This window comes from Oreochromis niloticus, linkage group LG12, assembly GCF_001858045.2.
Source record: "Oreochromis niloticus isolate F11D_XX linkage group LG12, O_niloticus_UMD_NMBU, whole genome shotgun sequence".
Lineage (NCBI taxonomy): Eukaryota > Metazoa > Chordata > Actinopteri > Cichliformes > Cichlidae > Oreochromis > Oreochromis niloticus.
The window spans coordinates 5,786,838-5,808,013 of record NC_031977.2 but is presented as its reverse complement, the minus strand read 5'-3'; the positions used below and the strand labels follow the sequence as shown (position 1 = coordinate 5,808,013).

The 21,176-nt window shown below is 40.4% G+C and overlaps 1 protein-coding gene across 1 annotated transcript; it reads left to right on the top strand.

Annotated features, from left to right (window-relative positions):
• Nucleotides 1–684: 684 nt before the first annotated feature.
• vps37ba (VPS37B subunit of ESCRT-I a) lies at nucleotides 685–19,393 on the top strand. The gene is made up of 4 exons (XM_003448606.5): nucleotides 685–911; nucleotides 8,068–8,239; nucleotides 15,119–15,201; nucleotides 16,935–19,393. Exons 1-4 carry the CDS (start codon nucleotides 807–809, stop codon nucleotides 17,421–17,423), a joined length of 849 nt encoding a protein of 282 aa, XP_003448654.1. The 5' UTR covers nucleotides 685–806; the 3' UTR covers nucleotides 17,424–19,393.
• Nucleotides 19,394–21,176: the final 1,783 nt, after the last annotated feature.

Below are 21,176 nucleotides of genomic sequence, written 5' to 3'. Positions count from 1 at the left end.
GAGAATGGATATCCCCAATATGGTCATCACAGGCATACAGCTCTGGTTGTGAGCTTATAAGTCCTGCCCACCTGCTGTTTGTGAAGCGACTGTGATTTATAAACCTATTCTCAAGCATAATAGTTCACATGTAGCTGTGTTTAAAGGCCTTGGTTTAAAGAGAGTGAACATGTGGAGACAGTGTGAATCACATTTACACTAATAACATATAGTATTTTGACATAATATTATTAACAATTAATATAGATTTTTTTTTTTAATATAGTAATGATGGTGATGGTGGTGATAGTGATAATGATATTAGTGGCTTTACCAACAAGTGCAGTTCCTGTAATGGCTATATGAGGGTTGTCTCTAAAAGTCAATGAAATTCTATTAATTTATCAGTCTTAGCTTTAACTGATAGATGTCTGTCTGCATTGCACCATGCAGTTTTCGGGTACATTTTTTTATAAGGAGGATTGCTTAATACCTTACATTCAGGCCATTCAGGCCACACAAATCAAGTCTAAACTATTACCATCTTTTACGTCCAGTCTATAACCTCTGTATGTTGCTAAAATCATAAAGAAATGTAATTTTGGTTTGTGGCCCATGAACTCGGAATGAGTTTGACACTCCTGCCTCGTCGGGTTGCACACTATTGGTTCATTTTCCCATCGAAAGCAATATTTCTGACAGCACCTGAAGGCGGCACTAGGCCTGTATTCTCTCTACTTCCTGTAAGGGAAGCTCAGTCAGCTGTCACAATTTGAGGCGAGAAGAGAGGGACCACAGCGGAGGAGAAACACACAACAGCAGCTAAAATGTCTAGTTTTTCCAACAAGTTGAGCGGGTACACGATGGTTCAGCTCAACGAAATTCTTGAGAACGACGAGAAGCTCACAAAAATGGTACAGGAGATGGACGAGGTATGTAAATCTTTTGTAGTCCAGTGTTAGCTACTGACTCCCCTTTCTCGGTCACTGTGTGTGTTTTTTCCCTCTCAAGCCTTTGTTGTGCTTTCCCAACACTCGCTTGGTTCAGTTACTGGAAATGGCTGTTTCTGGTCGCGGTGAGGATTTAATGTTGAACGTGTGTTGTCAAGCGAACTTAAACGTCTCGTAGCCCAAAACAGGGTTAACCACGGGCCGGAGCATTGTCTTAAGTTTTAACGCTCCGGAGTTCCAAGGTTTCGACATAGCTTCTTCACAAACCTTTCGTTTCCCAGATAACAAAAGCCTGTCAGTCTTTTGTAGTAATTACATACAAGAGTACGACTTAATAGTTACATTTTGGCTCATATATTGACTGTCTGGCTCTGCTCCAGCAGCACAAGGACTCAGCAGTTTCTTTTCACGATGTCATAAGTCTGTCTTTCTGATAAGCCCACTTTCCCCCCCCATATGCACAACGATTACAGCCATGCTGCCCAGAATGGTTAAAGCGCAGACAGATATTTGGCATATCAAGACGAAAGGCTAAAAGATTAGCATTTTATACAGGATTTGCCCTTCTGATTATTTCCCTTGCGGCTGCTACTCTTAAAACCGTCTCTTCCACTGAGGGTTTTAATCTTCCCTTATGTTCTCCTGCTGAATCAGCCCCGCCACCAGGGGCGTTTCCAGGATATTTCAATAGGGGAGCATTGGAAAAAAAAATGCCCCAAAACAAGACTCCCCCACCACCACTCTCTCTCCAGGAAGGATGGATAATCAGATTAAAATTTTAAAAAGCGTAGAAAGCAAGTCCAGGTAACATTATTTACGGATACTTACGTAAAAGCCACAGTCCTACTTAAGTAATGCAAACAAAATTAGCATTAAATATACTTAAAATAGTTAAAGTCAAATTGGTCACCCTTCTTATTAATATATATTTATTACAAGATCATAACTATTTAATTATTGTGTATATGAGTTTAATATTGGCACTGAATGTGATTTTAATTGTACTCAGTCGAATACTCCTGAGTAGCCAATACAGCGTATTATATAAGTAGATTAACTGTACCCCTGCCCACCAGAGACGTGCTGCTGGAACTTTTTCCCTACCAAGTGCTAAATCCAGAGGAAACTCTTCACACCTCCGCTTTTCACCCAACAGCTTGGACCCGATTGTTTATCACAAACATTAAATGCACATTGTCAGGACTTGGGAATTTCTTGTCTGTTGTCATGACGCTGAGGTGTTGTCTAATTTTAGCTTATTTTTTGCGCAATAGTGACTCGCTGCCTGAGAGGTGATGAAAAGCCTCTTTTCACAGAGCCGAGAAACTTGAGCACAAGCTTCTGTATATCAACATAAGCTCAGTTTCAGCTTGTAAAAGCAAGACTACAGGCCTTAGCCACTTGGAGGAATGCTGAGCTGTGAGTTGGCCTTTTGTGTTGTCGCTCCTGTTTTTCATCCACACCCTGTCTGATTGTCTCTATGGTTTCGTTTTCCCAAGTCCCATAGGTTACAGAGAGGGAGGAACAGGAATGACACTGCAGCTGTTGACTTGCGTTAGTCATAAGATTACAGGAGATAGTCAGAAGAATGGGACAGTTGAAAACATGCCTGAACCACACTTGAAACTGTCTGGGAAATTTTCTGCTTACAGTACAGTGGATAAGAACAAAGGCAGTAGGTGTCATAAGGCACTGAGTGAAACATGAGAGTGCTGAGAGGCACTGAGTATCCAGTTGTAGTATCCTGAATGGAAGTACGCTTTTCTATAAGCAACAATCTTCTTGTTCTGTAAAAAACACACTGGCTGTGTTGGCATTTGAATAATGCAAATAGCCGTGTTGTGAATTTGTTTAGATTCAGTGCGTCCTGTTTTTGAACGACTAACAATTGCTGGTACGCTCCATCAGGCTGCTAAGATGTTGATTACCCAGTTTTTTTTTTTGTTAATTCTGTGTGATGTTTCATCTTATTTAGGCTTCCTTTTATGCTGTCCATTGTGTAAATCAGGAAGTATCACTTTAAAGTCTATGTGGTTGTGGGTGTAATCAGACATTGACTTGCTTTCTTAATGACACAAATTATACCCATACCAATCCTGTTGATGGTGTTGGTGAAGAGCCAGCTTTCCATTATGCTGTCCGTTTTGAATTAAGATTAATGTGGCTTATCTTTTAAGACCTTCACTAATCCAGGAATTGTGTTGGTCAAGGTTGTAGAATGTTATTTTCAAGTTTTACTAATGATGCCAGTAACATGTCATGGTGTCAATGAAGACCTAGCAGCTAACTTAAGTAGCACGAGCGTCCGTAAAACCTGGAATATCAGAAATTTGTGGGACACAAGGCTATTCTAAAGTAATTATCCATACAATGCAAGGCATTCTCTCCATTACAAGTTGAGGCATTTTATTTACAGCCACATTTTTTTTAAAATGCTGACCAAAGAGCCAAAGCTCTATTAAGAATGTATAAAAATCCCATCTGACAGTAATAAATGGACAATTACCCCTTAATTAATGTTTTCAGAGAGCAGACACAGAAATTTTTTAAGGTTTTACTATGTTCATTTTTGGAGAAAAACATCTGACACTATATCATGTGCTGTTTTACCTAAACATGACAAATACATGCCATCTGTGTTTACTAATATTATTCAACAATTAGAACACAGCTTATTATAAACTAGTCTTTGCATTCCAATGCAGTGGCAGGAAACCTCGCGTGTGTGGGACGTGCACAGTTTTCCCACGCTCACTAAAATGGCAGCTCAGGTGCTTGTATAACCTTATGTTCCTCCCAACCCCGCCTTTACTCTGTTAGTTCACAGTAAAAGGATTCTAATTTGTTTATTTTGAGATTATTTGGTTACATTGCAGGTGGACTGTGCCTATGTGTCAAGGTTCCCCCTGACCCTCTGTCTGACCTCTACTTCTCCTGTTGTGCACCATATGTGGTCAAATTTAACCCAAACTGTATCTAAGGAAGCACTTCTTAAGCACTTCTATACAACATTTCTTTTTTTTTTATGCTTATTTTACTGTCCATTTTAAGATAAGATAAGATAAGATAAGATAAGATGGCCTTTATTAGTCCCACAGGTGGGAAATTTGTTTTGTTACAGCAAAAGTGCAAAGTTATGTAGCAGAAATTAGAAAACACTGGAATGCAATAAAATACAATAAAATAAAATAAAATACTATATACAATAGAATAAAATAGAATAGAATAATATATACAATAGAATAAAATAGAAATACAAATACTATATACAACTGAGTAGGAAAATACAAAAACACAACTTCGTCAGAAGAAGAATTGCACGTATAGCAGTCTTATTGCACATGTGTGGGTTTGTGTGTTTGATCAGCTGCAAAAGTCTTTATTGTAGAGTCTGACAGCAGTGGGGAGGAAAGACCTGCGAAATCTCCGTCCCACACCGTGAAGCCAGTTAAGATAAAGATGGCTTTTATTATTTTGTAAACGGGAAAGTGTCTTGCTCAAGGTTTGTTTAGTTGGGGAGTGTACATAATTATTCTTATTCTTTTGTAATGATGACAAAGGAAACCCGGGGTTCATCCTTTTGATCATGTTGTTGAAGAGCTAGGAAAACAGCGCTAGGTTAGCTAGCTTTGGGCCTAGCTTTGGGATAGCTTGTTAGCTCAGTAACAGTAACGAGAGAATTGAGACTTTGATACTGGTGCTTTGACCTGTAGTACCTGGTATTGACCATGCAATACCAGGTCTTCCCAACACTAGATTTGCTAATTTGCTAGCTATCTTTGATGAGAATCTCAATCAGTAAAACATTTCACTTTATCTCAAAACAACAAAAAGGAATAAGGCGTTGGAATAGCGTCTTAGATGCAGGAATGGAAACTTCCACACTGGTGTTTGGATCTACAGTACTTGTTGTCGAGCATACAATTCCCCTTTTTGTGCCAGCAACCTAAGAATCCTGATTACTAGAAATAACTGAACAGTTGAGTCTTTTGACATTACATCACACTGTCTGAACGTTTAGACACAGCAAAACTGATTTGCCACAATTGTTCCTCTTCTCTGAGTGGAATTCTTCTGACCCATGCTGTAGATTCGAAAGAGCCTGAACTTTTCACCTTTCCACTTAAGAACTCTGCAGCCAGTCTGCAGTTTCAGACTTCATCATTATATTTCTCACTTCCATAACCGATGCAAGATGTGATTCTAGTTTTTTCATGTTTCTGTGAGTGCTGCGTTACAGTGACCTGAATTCAGTTGTGGTTGTTTCAGCATCTCTCCAAAGTTCAGGTCTGTGGTCCATCCAGGCAAGCGCTCAACCTACATTTGTTGTCATTATTTCAGGAGGGAGGGCAGCGATGTAGAGCATTTCCGCAAGTAAACAATAACATGGTTTTGCTCTGACAGAACAAGCCTGCAGTTATAGATGCTATTTAAAGCTCTGTGTCCTTAGTGGGGCCATAATGAATGAGCAAATCAGATCTTCCAGTAGGAAGACCAGTCACCTGAAGATGTGACAGTGCAAAGTATAGTTATAGTAGACTTGTTTAGCTGCTTTTACTGCATAAAATGTTTCCTCCCCTCATTCAGTCCAACCACTGACTACTTTTAGAAACTATTCCATAAGCCTGGCCTACGCTGTGGAGTATTTTTAGAGTCTTCCTGTGTTCTCGCCCAGCCATAGTTGAGTTTGCACATAGAACATGTTGGATGTGTGAAGTGAGTCATCAGAGAAGGAACAAGAGATTTTTTTCTTCTTCTTCTTTAATCCCCTGCTGTTCCAACTGTAACATGTTATTTATCCCATTTGTCTCCATTGTTTCAGTTCATATTTGTGTTGACGTAATACTGCACCGGTTATTCAAGAGCTCGTCATTTAAAAACAGGCGTGGATGGAGTTTTCCACAGTGAAAAAAAAAAAAAAAGATGACATCAAGATGTTTGTCAGACTTGTTTCTATTGCTTATGGCTCATGATTTATATATATTTTTAAATCTCTGAATGTTCCTTTTATTATTCATGATTTTAACATTGAATCATAAGTTGCTACAAACATCAGCACGGTTCAAATTGCTACTGTGCCCCCAGCATTTTTCTCTCACGTCTTTGTTTTGGTCCTCTAGCTAAAACTGCACAAGTAGTAGATGTTTTTTTTTTAGTTTTACCAACAGTCATATGAGCTCATTCACTGCTTCTTCCAGGTAAAGAAGCTTATAGTCATTGCTTCCTGCCCACTGTGTGTGTTGAGGTTAACAAGTGGTTAAGTGGGTAATAAATATATTCTGCAGTATAATTTTCAATTATTCTGTTCTACTTTCCCACACTGAGTAGAATAGAGAGCAAAAACACATTTTGACTTACTTGTATGTTATTCTAGGGTTGTTGGCACCACTGTTACACTTTCAGTCATTTACAAGTCTGATTTTTGTCTCTTTTGTCGACTGTTTGTAACAGTTGATGAGTTAATAATTTCTTTAAGAATTCTTGTATCAAGTGTTTTCAGAACTACGACGATGTGTTGAGCAACAATGTAAAAAAAACCCCCCAAAATGTCAAAATGTGCACATATGTGTGGGAACATTTATCTAAGATACTTTTAAAGCAAAACTTTTGCAAATTGCTGCTCATATAAAAGTCCTAGCTGTTCTTTGTTACATTTGTATAGAAGAGAAAGCCTTTGGTCTTGCAGCCAAACAGTTGTTTGAAGATGTCACTTTAGATTCTTCACATTTGTTACAGGTGGGTTTTTTTTTTTTCTGCTCTTTTTTTGATTTCATAGACTGAAAATTTAAAGACTCAAACATTTTTGGCATGATATTTGAAAACAAAACTGTTGTTAGTTGTATTATTTTTTTCTATTAGCATTGATATGACAGTATATTCTGATGAAATTGTCAGTGTGTGCACTAACATTTATGTGGAAAATAAAGAAATCCTTCATATCTTGGATTTAGAATTACAAATGTGACCGTTTCTTTCCTATCTAAATTATCTTCTTGTCATTTTGTAAAATTTTGCGCTGTTATTAAAAAAAACAGTTGGTTTGATTGTAGGTGTACAGGACTGTGCAAAGGTCTGAGCCACCTCTTGTTTCTTGTTTTGTTTTCAGGGTATTTTTCTTTGGACTGCTTTTGCACTCATTTTCAGTCCAGTCCTTGAGCATTTTCAGAAAAACGTTTTGTTGAGCTACTTATCACTCACCAAAACATTTGAACTTGTCTGCACACAACAGATAACTTGGCAAAGAACACATTTTAAATTTGATCTTCATGCACTTTATTACAAGCAGCCTGTCATAAAAACACATACCAAAAAAGCCAGCCAACGTTCAACTAATGGCTTTGGAATATCCACAAGGAGCCCAGAGAATCATTTCGGAAGAATAGAAATGAGAAGAATTTCTATTCTACTGGAATTGTACAAACTCTGTTTCTGTCCTACATAGTGTATTTCCATGCAAGCTGGCACGTTTCAATAAATCGCTGCACCCGTTCCCCATTTTCCAAGCAATATTTAAAGAAATGAGGCTGCCTCTGTGCCTCTACATTAAGTGTGCCTGCTTAATGTAGAGGCACACAACAAGTGAGTCATCAGGAAACAGGTGTTTACACACCTGAATGGAATGGAGCCCAGAACATGATTTGACCTGCAGGTTTCCTGCCATGACAAATCAAAAACGTGTCCTCACGTCAGGCTCATTGTTTGCTAATAAAGTGTACTGGTTAGGAAGGTTCGTGTTTCCTCTCTTTATATTCTTTTTGTTGTCTGCTGCTCTACTCGAAACTTTTAAAGAGTTTAAATTTGACCAATGATGATATTTTTCTTTTTAGATGGAAAATATCCAAAATGACAAACTATAGCCTTGAGCAAGGCTGTTCAGGACTTTCTTTTTTGTTTATATAGATTTTTTTTTCATGCATGGTTAAAGCTGTTTAAAAATACTGAATATTTGATGTCGATCAAGGCAGATGAAAGTTTGGGGTTTTGTGGTCAGAATTTGTCTTTCTAAATATGTGCAGATGTTTGTAGAAGATTCCTCTAACCAAACATCTTAATTATTGATGATTATATTAGTGTTCAGTGTTGAAAAATGACATTTTCTCAAGACAGATATTAATAACACTTATTTCTTGTTTTGTAGATCCAAGAAGTCCAGCAGAACAAGGAAAGGACACTGGGCAACAACCGAACCCTGGCAGAGCAAAACCTCGCCCTGCAGCCCAGACTGGAGCACAAGAAAGAGCAGCTCATCAAGCGCTACAGCTGTCTGCAGGAGAGCTTTGAATCCTATCAACTCCGCAAGTCCACCTTAGGTACGGCAGTAGCAGTGTGGCTACTATAACAAGATAGTTTTAGAGACATTTTTTATTGATCGGTTTGTCTTGAATTTTTAACGTCCAAAGGAAATTTGAACACGGTTATCCGTGAAGTCACTGAGAAGTGATACTTGCAGAAATGCTCGAGGGAACAGCCTGAAACGGAAAAGGCACACACACAGGGTGTTTTGCTAATCGCAGCTGTGCTTTTTAAACTCCTTGTTTAAATAATATAATACACTGTGGGGAAAACAAGTTTACGCTCACATGTTAACATCCTAACAGTAAGTACATGTAAATATCTGCGTACACGCCCTTCACATCATTTCTGAACAGAGTTAACATTTCTGTTTGTGATCAGAAACAGAAGCAAGTCATGCCTGAGCTACTCTGTTTCAGACTGCAAATGATAAACATCTTAACCAATGACCTAGTTAGCTAATAGTTTGTTAAACAGAGGACTGTATTAAATCTTTTTAATATCTTTTGTTCTATTCATTGATTAGTAGTGGAATCCGTTATTGTATTCAATTTTGAGACATTTCTATCCTTTACATTTTTTAACATGTGACTGAGTAGAAAAAAATGAAGTTTTCATAGTGCCAGTAATCAACGTCCCCATCACCCTTCTCTAAGTTTTGATGATGGAGCCAAGGAATGGATCGCTTTTCATTTTTAAAACCCTAAATGGCTAATGAGTAGATGGGTTTGGTTACTTATTGATCTAGTGGTGGAAATGCTCAGTTAATCTTACTTTGTTTTTACCCTTACAAGTGCCAAAGTTCTCTCTAAGCTTCTGTTTTGTTTTGGGGTTTGGTTTTTTTTGTCTTTTTTTTTTAATCAGTCTTCCTGTTTACATGACACGTAAAGGTAACCATTTACAACACAACTGTCATTTCACAGTCACTACAGTGTCTGGGGTACTTTTAAGATCTGTTTAGGATTATTTTAGGTTTTTTGTTTTTTGTTTTTTTTTACCTTTGAGAACCCTTTCTTTGCTGCGAGCTACACGTGAGAAAGAACAGCTTTATATGTCAAGCGGTGTCCTGACGTGATTCTATCTGTGTAGATCTACAGGTCCTTCTTAAAAAATTAGCATATTGTGATAAAGTTCATTATTTCCTGTAATGTACTGATAAACATTAGACTTTGATATATTTTAGATTCATTACACACAACTGAAGTAGTTCAAGCCTTTCATTGTGTTTAATATTGATGATTTTGGCATACAGCTCATGAAAACCCAAAATTCCTATCTCAAAAAATTAGCATATCATGAAAAGGTTCTCCAAACGAGCTATTAACCTAACCATCTGAATCAACGAATTAACTCTAAACACCTGCAAAAGATTCCTGAAGCTCCCAGCCTGGTTCATTACTCAAAACCGCAATCATGGGTAAGACTGCCGACCTGACTGCTGTCCAGAAGGCCATCATTGACACCCTCAAGCAAGAGGGTAAGACACAGAAAGAAATTTCTGAACGAATAGGCTGTTCCCAGAGTGCTGTATCAAGGCACCTCAGTGGGGAGTCTGTGGGAAGGAAAAAGTGTGGCAGAAAACGCTGCACAACGAGAAGAGGTGACCGGACCCTGAGGAAGATTGTGGAGAAGGACCGATTCCAGACCTTGGGGGACCTGCGGAAGCAGTGGACTGAGTCTGGAGTAGAAACATCCAGAGCCACCGTGTACAGGCGTGTGCAGGAAATGGGCTACAGGTGCCGCATTCCCCAGGTCAAGCCACTTTTGAACCAGAAACAGCGGCAGAAGCGCCTGACCTGGGCTACAGAGAAGCAGCACTGGACTGTTGCTCAGTGGTCCAAAGTACTTTTTTTGGATGAAAGCAACTTTTGCATGTCATTCGGAAATCAAGGTGCCAGAGTCTGGAGGAAGACTGGGGAGAGGGAAATGCCAAAATGCCTGAAGTCCAGTGTCAAGTACCCACAGTCAGTGATGGTCTGGGGTGCCATGTCAGCTGCTGGTGTTGGTCCACTGTGTTTTATCAAGGGCAGGGTCAATGCAGCTAGCTATCAGGAGATTTTGGAGCACTTCATGCTTTCATCTGCTGAAAAGCTTTATGGAGATGAAGATTTCATTTTTCAGCACGACCTGGCACCTGCTCACAGTGCCAAAACCACTGGTAAATGGTTTACTGACCATGGTATTACTGTGCTCAATTGTCCTGCCAACTCTCCTGACCTGAACCCCATAGAGAATCTGTGGGATATTGTGAAGAGAAAGTTGAGAGACGCAAGACCCAACACTCTGGATGAGCTTAAGGCCGCTATCGAAGCATCCTGGGCCTCCATAACACCTCAGCAGTGCCACAGGCTGATTGCCTCCATGCCACGCCGCATTGAAGCAGTCATTTCTGCAAAAGGATTCCCGACCAAGTATTGAGTGCATAACTGAACATAATTATTTGAAGGTTGACTTTTTTTGTATTAAAAACACTTTTCTTTTATTGGTTGAATGAAATATGCTAATTTTTTGAGATAAGAATTTGGGGTTTTCATGGGCTGTATGCCAAAATCATCAATATTAAAACAATAACGGGCTTGAACTACTTCAGTTGTGTGTAATGAATCTCAAATATATGACAGTCTAATGTTTATCAGTACATTACAGGAAAATAATGCACTTTATCACAATATGCTAATTTTTTGAGAAGGACCTGTATCTATCTAATCTATATGATCCAGTCAAAAGCAGTTTTTACACTACATATTTGATGTAATCAACATGTCATTATGGGTGTACTGCAGAATGTGCATTATGGTCATATTTGGTGAGGAAACACTAAGAAACTAAAGGTGATAGCAGTTTCCTGTTGCCAGGAAGGTGATGTGGTACATAGCCTTCGTTGCTCATTGTTTCTTCTGTTTGTCTACATGAACACATACTCGAGAGACCTGTTTGACCAGTCGTCACATTTACTGTAGCAGGCCTCAGCCGCCTTGTTGCCAGAAGTGCTGTTCAACATGTAATTGCACCTCAGGTTGAGAAACTCTTGAAAGCGTTACAGGCTTGTAGCATCCCTCACCGGCACACCTTCACTGCACTTCAGTGTGCGAAGAAGACGGCGTGACGATGTTTGTGACCTTGGTGACGCAACGGTTGCTAAGCAGCTCACTCAGAATAGAATGCGAGTCATTTATTCCTCTTGTGCACTGATAAAAGTTTGACTTTGGCTCCGTCTCTGCTGGAAAGACAGGCTCTCACAGCTTTCAAAGGTTGTCACGGTCAACGGGAGATTTCTCAGCATGTTGTGAAAATGAAGTTCTGCTAAATAAGTTTTAGTTGTCAAGGAATCTTTTCGCTTGTTACTGTGTTATCAGTGTCAAATATTTCAAGCTCTCTTCTTGGTGCTTGGACTGGTGTTATACCAATCCAGTGTGTTTTTGTGACCTTGTGATTTTGTTTGTTGCCAGCATGAAGTGGCTTTTGTCAAATGTAGGTTACCCAGTGCCCCCCACCCCCACCTGCCATGTAGTAGTTGTCCTAGTTGTGGATTTGCTGGAGAGTAGCTGGGGAGGGACAGCGATGCTCAGAGCTGAGAGAAACACAGTCATTTGACCCAGATGGGAGATTAGACGTACAGTAGCTTGTTGTGCGCTCGTTTGCATATTGTCAAACACCAGCTCTCCCTCATTTCCTGTCTTTTTCTCCAGAAATTATATGGCCTCTGCTTTACCCTTTACTGTCCAGTAGGCACTCCCCCTCTTTTCTACCACCACTATCCACTGCCTTTGAGGACGCCAGCCCTCAGTGGAGCATTGTGCTGCCAGGCAAGCTGCTATAAAACAGCCACAGTGGGTGGGAGGGAGTGTGGAAGTAGGATGAAAGAGGGAGGGAGAGAGAGGCAGGCAGGCCAACAACTCCCCCTTTCCACATATTCACAGCAGAAGTTGATGTGGATTCATTTACTAAATGGCCGTCCCATGATCTCTAGGCCCAGACTGGTGTTGTGTTCACCCAATTCTCCACTGAGCCAGAGAATTGGAGCTTTGTGCGAAAGAGTGCCGCTGATGTGCCTGAGAATCTGCCTTGTTATGGGAGCGAGGTGGAAACAATAAGAGATGGGAGTTCACCCCGGCAAAAGGCTTCGTGTCAAGCATGAAGCCCCGGCCAGGGAGTTTTTTCTTTTTTTGAAATCTAATGGCAGCATTTTGGATTTCCAGGAAAATCTGACCTCTTAACACAGAGTTTCCAAAGGCTGAAATTCAATTCAAGAACGTTGTCTTATATTTCCTGAAAGTTTGCCCTAGGTAATAAAGGTAGAGATGGTCTGTTCTTCACAAAGTCAGTGGAAATGATGAATTTTGTAAATCTGTTTCTACTATTGTCCATTATCATTGTCGTGGCCTAAAAGAATAATAATAATAATGGATTGGATTTATATAGCGCTTTTCAAGGCCCCCAAAGCGCTTTACAATTCATTCACGCTCACATTCATACACTGGTGGAGGCAAGCTACGGTTGTAGCCACAGCTGCCCTGGGCAGGCTGACAGAGGCGAGGCTGCCATATCGCGCCATCGGCCCTCTGGCCAACACCAGTAGGCGGTAGGGTAAAGTGTCTTGCCCAAGGACACAACGACCAGGACAGAAAGGCCGGGGATCGAACCGGCGACCTTCCGGTTACAGGTGCGACCTTCCGGTTACAGGTGCGACCTTCCGGTTACAGGTGCGCTTCCCAACCCCCTGAGCCACGGTTGCCCGTATAAGAATAAGAAGTGATCTTCTATCAGTCTATCAGCAACTTAATGATGGAATCAAACGTCTCCAGCATTTGGCACATATCATGTAGATGATGATCATAAAAAAGTGCAAAGAAGGTGAGAGCTCAGAGTTTCTTTCTCACATCCTGCATAAAGAGAAAGCAATGTAGGCTATAACAGTTAACCTTGACCTGTTTAGCGACAAGTGATTTAACTTATAGTAATTGTTGAACATAAGTGGAAAGAAATATCTGAAACAAGATGTATACACTAAGAATGTTTTTGTCTTAGTCTTAAAAGAATAAACTTAAGCTGCTGTTTTACGACCTTGACCCACTTTAGCATCATGTGTGGCAAAGAAGAGCATCAAATAATGTCCATTATTTATGGTTTTTGTTTTTGTACTGAAAGGGTTAAAAGGGTTTAAAGTTGTTATTTCTTGATGAGATGACAAGCGGCCAAGCTGCAGCTTTTATCTGAAGTTGATCATTAACTAAAACCGTCATGTTGCTCTTCTGTGTGTTTGAGCTCTCATGGACTCTGTCAGTCTAATTCTCATTGTGCTAGTATTCAAGTCCTCAGCTAGTGTGTTAAATGTGGTCTGATCACAACAAGGACAACATTTGCTGGTATATTTCAGTGTTAGTGTTTAAAAGGGTTAGACAGGTAACTACAATTACCCACTGTGTAATTGTCAAGACTATTAACAAGGTGTGTCTGAAAAAGCCTTCACTATCTGTCATGTTTTCCACGCGACCTTTGGATTCATTTAATGAAGCGTCTTTATCCCAGCATTCACCCATACTGATTAAAAAGGTTACCACTAACTTCCCTGGTTTTCTGTTTCCCTTAATAAAAGACCAACATTCGGAACTAATACACCAGAAAAGCTGCATGAGACTTTGACTGTGGCCTTGGAACACAACTTGGCGTGCTTAGTCTCATGTGGGAGGAAGCACATGTTCAGACAGCTGGGAAATCTTAGACTGGTGCTGCCAGGGAAAGTGGGACCAGACTGAGATGAGGGGTAGGATTAGGTGCTTTAGCAGTTCCTTTTGGGGAACCCTAAGCTTGTTGTTATAATAATAATAAATAATAATAATGATGATGATAATATATGTAATGTAATATATTGATGAAGGGACACTCGGATTGTCTTTACAATTTCTTGGACTTTTCAAGCGATGGCAGCGTTTTTGAAGCTCTACAGCTAGTCTGTCTCTGCCTTAGATGGCCACGCTGTACAGTCACAATGTAACCAATTGCAAAAAAGAACGCCTGCTGTTCAGTATAGACCACCAATGAGCCAACCTGTACTGTATTTTTCTCTTGAAATCAAGCTCCCTTAGACCAGTGGATGGTCTGTTCCAGCTGTCATAGGGTAGCATGTTAATGTTTGCACTTTTGAGCTACAGGTAGCTTTCTAGCATGGATGTATACCAGTGTTGCTCTATGTCAGCTCAAAATCTTGATTTATTTGTTCCTCTTCCAGAAAGTCCAGAAGAGCTCATCAAGTTAGACTGGACTGTGTGTAGATGGAGAATAGTTTGGTGTTCTTGGTCTCACTGTCAGGATGCTGTCCCAGCTCCAACTGGTATAGACTTTCATCCCTGCATAGAAACACAAACAAAACTGTGCTCCTCCTTGGAGACACCAGGGCAGTTTCAGTTGACTCAGTTGAGCTTTGCAAGTTCATGGCAAACAGACGTGCTCTGACGGTTTGGAAGTGCCAGTCCCAGGACACTGACTGGCAGCATTCACACGTCCCGCCTCAGCTTTGTGTAACAGGCTCATTGAAACCTTTTAATGCCAGAACATTTGTGTTTAAAGCGATGTCTTTTTATGAGCTCCTTGGTTTGAGAATACATCTGTGTTCCTTTGAGCAGTGTGTAAACACTACGTAATCATCCCGTCACTCTAATGCCTGAAGAATTGTGAACAGCTCTACTATTTCACTTCCGTCAGAGAGCTTACAAGAGATAAGAAATTATGGGTTTGACTTGCTACCTGTATTTGCTTTGTTACATCGTGGAAAACAATTCCGGTTATACAACCAAGCACTGTTAACTCTGACTGCTGCAAACAGCGACCGCGCCTCCTCCCAGTTCAGGCCCAGCACAGTAATCTTTGTGTCGTTCCTCTGTCTTCCTCTTCAACAGACCACAAGTCCGGAAACACCTCCCTGGATATTCTGCTGGCCCTGCTTCAGGCAGAAGGAGCCAAAATAGAGGAGGAAACAGAGGTAAGCATTCTTCAGCTGTCACCACGGATGACTTCAGGTATCCTCAGTCAGTAATTCTTATACCTGCTGCTCTAGTTGCTGGTGTGTTGTCCTACAGAGGCTTCATTGTTCATATCTAAGATCCCTGTTGGAGAGTATGTGGGCAGCAAAACAGCTGACATAGAGGTGACAGCTACCTGTCCCATCAGTGTTTTAAGCTGTTCTTCATCAGATTATACACAGTCATGTAAGAACTGTGCTTATCATTAAAAATATTCCAACATCTTTTTTTTTCTCATTTATTTTTCAACTGTACAGAAACCCCTAGCATGAACCAGTACCACACAACCCTAAATAGGCCTTAAAATGTAATAAAAAATACAAAACAAAACACAAGTGGTACAGCTACAATCTAAACTCACAAAGGAACAATAAAATATAGACGGAACAATACAGTGTGGTGTACATCGCATTCTGCAGTAGCTCGCTACGAGTTGTTCTCAGTTGACATTTTAATAACAGTGGTGAAGTTCCCAAACATGAGCCTGTTTCTAATGAACTACTCTGAGCTATTCTTTGTCAGTACAAACTTCCTCCTACATTCCAGGCACTTCCCACACTGGATTCATTTGCCATATTCTGCAAATCAATCAGATTACTTAAGTATATATTTGTCAGGGATATGCAATCGGTTTTACAGCTTGAATAACTGTAAATCAGGGCAGCCTAAAACTGTTTCCTCTACAAAAACATTTGTGGTCATCATGGTTGTGATAGTGATTTTTGGTATGAACAGTCATGGCCTAATTACACAGGGGTTAAATCTCAGATTTGTGCAGCTGAACTTCTGACTTTTTTAAGAGCGTGTGGGCACAGATCATATTAGAATGTGACATTTCTTCTGCTAGTCTCAGCACTGATTGGCTGCTTAAAATCAGCTGCTGTGCAAGTCTTTTACTCTTTACGCTGTTGTCATTATAAAATATATACTGTAAATGTGGTAGATGGATGTGGAAAAGATGAGACTCGTGCTTCTGTACGTGTCTGATAAATACCAGACTTCTTATATGTGCATTGCAGTCTCTAACCTACATAGAGAGCAGGCTGCTGCCATTGATGAGTAGTGTTAATATAGTTTAGTAGTGTAATGCTAAAGTGATATTTGAATTAGTTTGATATGTTAATGTGGGAAAATTGTCACTTTTTGTGATATTTTACTAAATGGAAGTGAGTGAACAGAGAACCCACCATTAGATGAATCATTTTAAATGTTACATTCGTCAACAGTGAGTGATTCTCCCGCGATGCTATTCCTATTAGTGTGACTCATGTTGACTCTCTCTCAGTCTTATCAATTCAGTTTTAGTCATATAGCAGCAGTTCACAAAAAAACATCATCTCAAGACACTTTTTGTAGCCAGGTAGAGAGCCCACAGTATCAGGAACAGAACTCTAAGGATCACATGATCCCTTATCAGCATGCACTTTGTGACAGTCGGGAAGAAGGAAGTCCCGTTCTGCTTTTCGAAACTTCGAACCACCAGTAAAGGCCTTTGCACACCAGAGCCCTAAAATTTGTACAAATATTTTGTGTGTTTAAAAAATATTTTTCAGACCCCTTTTCTTATTGCAGCCATTCACACTGACAGCGTAATTTCAGTGGAATCTTTTGCAGCATTTTTATTTATTTATTTTTTTGGATTAATCTTGTTTATTCTCTCTCTAACTCTGCTCCAAATCCCTTCTGTCCACAGAACATGGCTGATTCTTTACTGGATGGGGAGATGACTCTGGATTCGTTTATCGATGCCTACCAGAACAAGAGGAAGCTGGCCCACCTGAGACGGGTTAAAATCGAGAAGCTGCAGGAGATGGTGATGAAGGGCCAGCGGCTGCCCCAGGTGTCAGTCCCTCCCTCCCGCTCTCAGGAAATTTCCGGAGCTGCTTCTCTCCTCAGCGAGGCTGGCAGCAGCTCCTCTTCTCCCCTCGCTCAGCCCAGAAGGAAGCCACCGCCACCACCATCCCAGCCAGCACCAATTCTAAGTCCACCTCCAACCGCTGAGCCACAGCCTCCCTTCTCGTACCCAGCATCTCCATACCCACCCATTCCTCCCCGAACAGGGCAACCCTTCCCCAGCGTCCCCTCTGGCTACCCCAACAGCTACCTCTCTCAGTACCCCCCTGCTTTGCCTCAGAGGGCCCCACCCCGGATGGCCCCACAGCCTGGATTCATCATGCAGTAAATTTAAAAAAGTTGTCACTACTGGAACTCGTCTGAGAACAATTTATTTCCTGTGTTGTCTGCCTTCTTGGATTACGACCAAACACAACACAAGAAAGCAGACCTGCACCGGCTGGTCTGGTCGGCCGAAGCAGATCTCCAATAAACCTCTATGGATTCCTGCTCACATCTCATTCTCACCAACAATCCTCCAACAACAAAAAGATGAGCTCGTCTTCGACTCTTGTCCAGCCTGAGCACCTTTAGGGGAAGTGCAGCAGGCTGTGGTGACAGCGTGAGTCTGCAGGCTGCTGAGCTGGGACTCCTCATTTATCAGCACTTTCTGTCTCCCAGCCATCTTCTCACCTTCCCTCAAACATGTTCCTCAACTTTTTATGATTATTGCGAAAAAAAAAAAAAAAGGGTTCGATTAGTCATTTCCATCTGCAGAGCACTAATTTACTGATACCTTCAATGCAAGCAAGGAGAGACCCTAATTACTGTGCAGTTTAGATGAAAATAGTTCCCAGAATATTCAGGCGAAAACTGCATCTATGCTGTGACTTTTTTTTCTAAATAGGAAACATTCATAAGGTACATAGAAATCTTTGAATTTCAGCATCTTCTTATAATAGAGTACTGAGTTATGTTAATAATAGCCAGGATAGACTGATCGACACGTGTAAAAGAATGGCTGACTGGTCCATCTCAGGGCACAAGTTTTTAAAGGGGTTGTTGAGGAAGGCGATGGGAGGCTGAGCTTGTAAGAAATAGAGAGCGAGTAGGCCGGTGTGGCCTCGCATAATGAAGGATTCGTGTATAGCCATACAGTACACTCAAGATGTGTGTTGTTGTTCGTTTTGTTTGTTTGTTTGTGGGTTCCTGTGCTACACTCCTCTTTTATGATGTCGTTAACACCCTCAGTTGGGGTTGGAAGTGATGCCAACAGTTCTTTGGATCTCATCAGTTTTCTGTCACACTGAGCACCAAAGACTTCCCACATCATTCCGCGTTAGTTTTTTCTTTTTAATGTAAACAGTAGGGTTATGTACCATCGTTCCTAACGTATCTGTTTGTGATATTGAGCTAAAACACTCTTCTTATGTACATGCAAGCCAGGTGTGCTGATGGGAGGCAGAGGTCAACCTGGTGTGGGAGAAACATTATTCTGGTGCAATTGTTTTGGAAAAAAAATCCATTTTTTCCCCTCTCCTCCTGACTGCGGTCGCTGTGCACTGTTGAAGAGCCACGAGTGCCTACACTTGAAGTGACGTTGATGACGTCTTGCTGACTACTCCAAGTTTCTTTATGTTCACATGGAGAACCCCCACCTCCCACCCCGGCCTCAGATTAACATGAAAAATGAAAACAAAACAGGTTGAGCGTTATCTCCTCCCTCTCCCGCTGACTCTCTGTTCCACGAGACAGTTTAGAAAAAGAAAAAAAAAAGCCTGACTGTTTTTGCTTTCTCACCGGTAGCAGAAAGCCCATACTTATGTGCCAGAGAGACGGGACACTCCCCCAGGCTCTGTGCCAAGTGGTGCTTTTATTTCTGCTTCCAACTCCTGGAGGGATCTTACTGGTTTTTGTATTTAGTGTTTCCCTTTCTCTTTAATTGGTAAAATAACAGGGCTCGTCAATCACTTGTGTCATGTCTCATGTGGTTGAACTTCACATGCAAGCAAATGTCAGCAGGAAAAAGCAGAAGCTAAAGCATCAACGTCTCGATGAACCAGCATTTCTAACGACTAACAACTGATAATTCTTTCGTGCATGGCCTTTGTTCTGTGTTCATTTTGAGGATTCCTATTTAATACTACTTCTTTTTTTAGCTCTTGAGCTGCTTTTTGTGTTCGAACTGATCCTCTGCATCCATGGTTTTATATGTGATTGGTGATAATTTCAGTGTAATGTTGTAGGTATTTACTTATAATGAATGTTTAAGTGGAATTTATTGCTATTTTCAAGTTCAATAAATCTGTTCTTTTTGTATCTGTTTTTCTGCAGGGCTTTTTCTGTAATCCACAGTTTCCTCAGAGTTTCACAGAACGGTTGCTTTTTGACAATGAAATAAGACTGCCATCTAGTGTTCCATAGTTTTTATGCAATGAAAATGTCCTCTAATGTGGGCAACAGTGCCACAATTCGCACAGTGCTGTGCAAAAGTCTCGAAACACCCCTTGTTTCTTCTATATTTTTTTCCAGGAAAATGCAAAGTAGGTGCAGCAATTTATCGAAAGGCACAAACATAAATGGCAAAAACAGGCAAAAGCAGTTTGTACAAATCTTCTGTGAACAGATGTACAGCTGTACGTGATTGTTGGACCTGCCCTTTCTTCTTTTGTCCTCCATGCCTCTAGTTTTAGGCTAATAGCTCTTTGGGAATCACCTTGTTGCTGCAAAAATGCTATTTTATGTCTGTTGTCTGAGTTGTCTATTGTGCATAGAGACAGCTTTGATCTATCCCTTGGTTGGTGCCTTTTGATGCTGGAATTCACGGGTCAATGTTAAGTAGCCTAGCAAACAAAAAAAAAAACAAAACCATTCCTGTAAAATTGGTCAGATACAAAGACTCAACTGAAAAGCGGCTAGTGTCCAAAGAAAAACTTTTAAAGACCGACAGAGAGCCTGGAGGCTTATTGCTCAAGAGCACTTAAAAGAATTACAAAGAAGTCTAATTCCTTTAAAGGAAGGCATAAAGAAATGAGGGGTGGCTCAACAGTTATGCACGATGCTCTAAATCTACAAATACATGAGCTGGGGGGAAAAACAACTAAACTCTGGATTTCTGCATCTTAATCTAATTCACACTGTTATACAAAACAAAACAGAACTATATTCAGAACTGCTTTTCCCAGCCTGCACTGTGAGTAATTACTCACTGTGCTAAAAATAAATACAGCGGATTGTATAGAAATCTATCACAATTTCAAATTAAACTCTACATTTATTTGATATAAACGTGTGTGTCCATGCAGAGTGGTTGTCCACTACAATATGATTAGGTTAAATAGGCTACTACATCATAAATGTTGTGTCTTAATAAGAGGTGTTTTTGAATGCATGCAATGGAAAAACCTACTTTGTCTCTCGTTGGACCTGTAAGTGCACTGAAACACAACAGTGTGCACCTTTACTGAATTCAAAGCTATTCCTTAAGAAAAAACATGAGAGCCTTTAGTCACACTTCTATGGGTACTAAATAATCTCTAAAGTGGATCTACTTAGCTAGCTTTACATGATTCATAAAATAATCTTTATCTATCTTAAATGGGTGAGGCTCTTCCTCCATTGACAAAGACAAGTATTTTTTCCTCTTATGCCACACCCTCGCTTAAGCCAGCTTTCTTCTAATTGGCTGCTTCTAACAAACAGAAGGTCTAAACAACAGGATAGTGGAGCAGAGTTGCTGTACTGAACAGTAAGAGCTGAGATTCTGAGATGACCGTATTAAGCATATCCCCTCAATTTGACATCATTCCGATTCAGGTTTTTAAAAAATGTATGAGCTGAGCAATTAAAGCAGTCTGAAGCCTGAGCAGCTGGCTCACATGATTACTTTTACCTCGTAATCGGACATTTTAACAATAACCATTCACATGTTTAAGTCTTCCTATAGATTCTAAATCCTTTCTTATGTATACATTTTCTATATAAGATCACACATTCTAAAGTATCAGCTAAAACCAGTTTCCAAGTTATACGATCGAACTTTGCATTAGTTAACTTGGAAACCAATAAAACTAAGGAAGCGTTCAATGACAGTTAGTAAAAT

Bases quoted from the DNA above. Each gene is read 5' to 3' on its own strand.
- vps37ba (XM_003448606.5), top strand. From the start codon at position 807: ATGTCTAGTTTTTCCAACAAGTTGAGCGGGTACACGATGGTTCAGCTC. The intron at 912-8,067 runs GTATGTAAATCT...CTTGTTTTGTAG, and splicing joins TGGTACAGGAGATGGACGAG to ATCCAAGAAGTCCAGCAGAA. The intron at 8,240-15,118 runs GTACGGCAGTAG...CCTCTTCAACAG, and splicing joins ACTCCGCAAGTCCACCTTAG to ACCACAAGTCCGGAAACACC.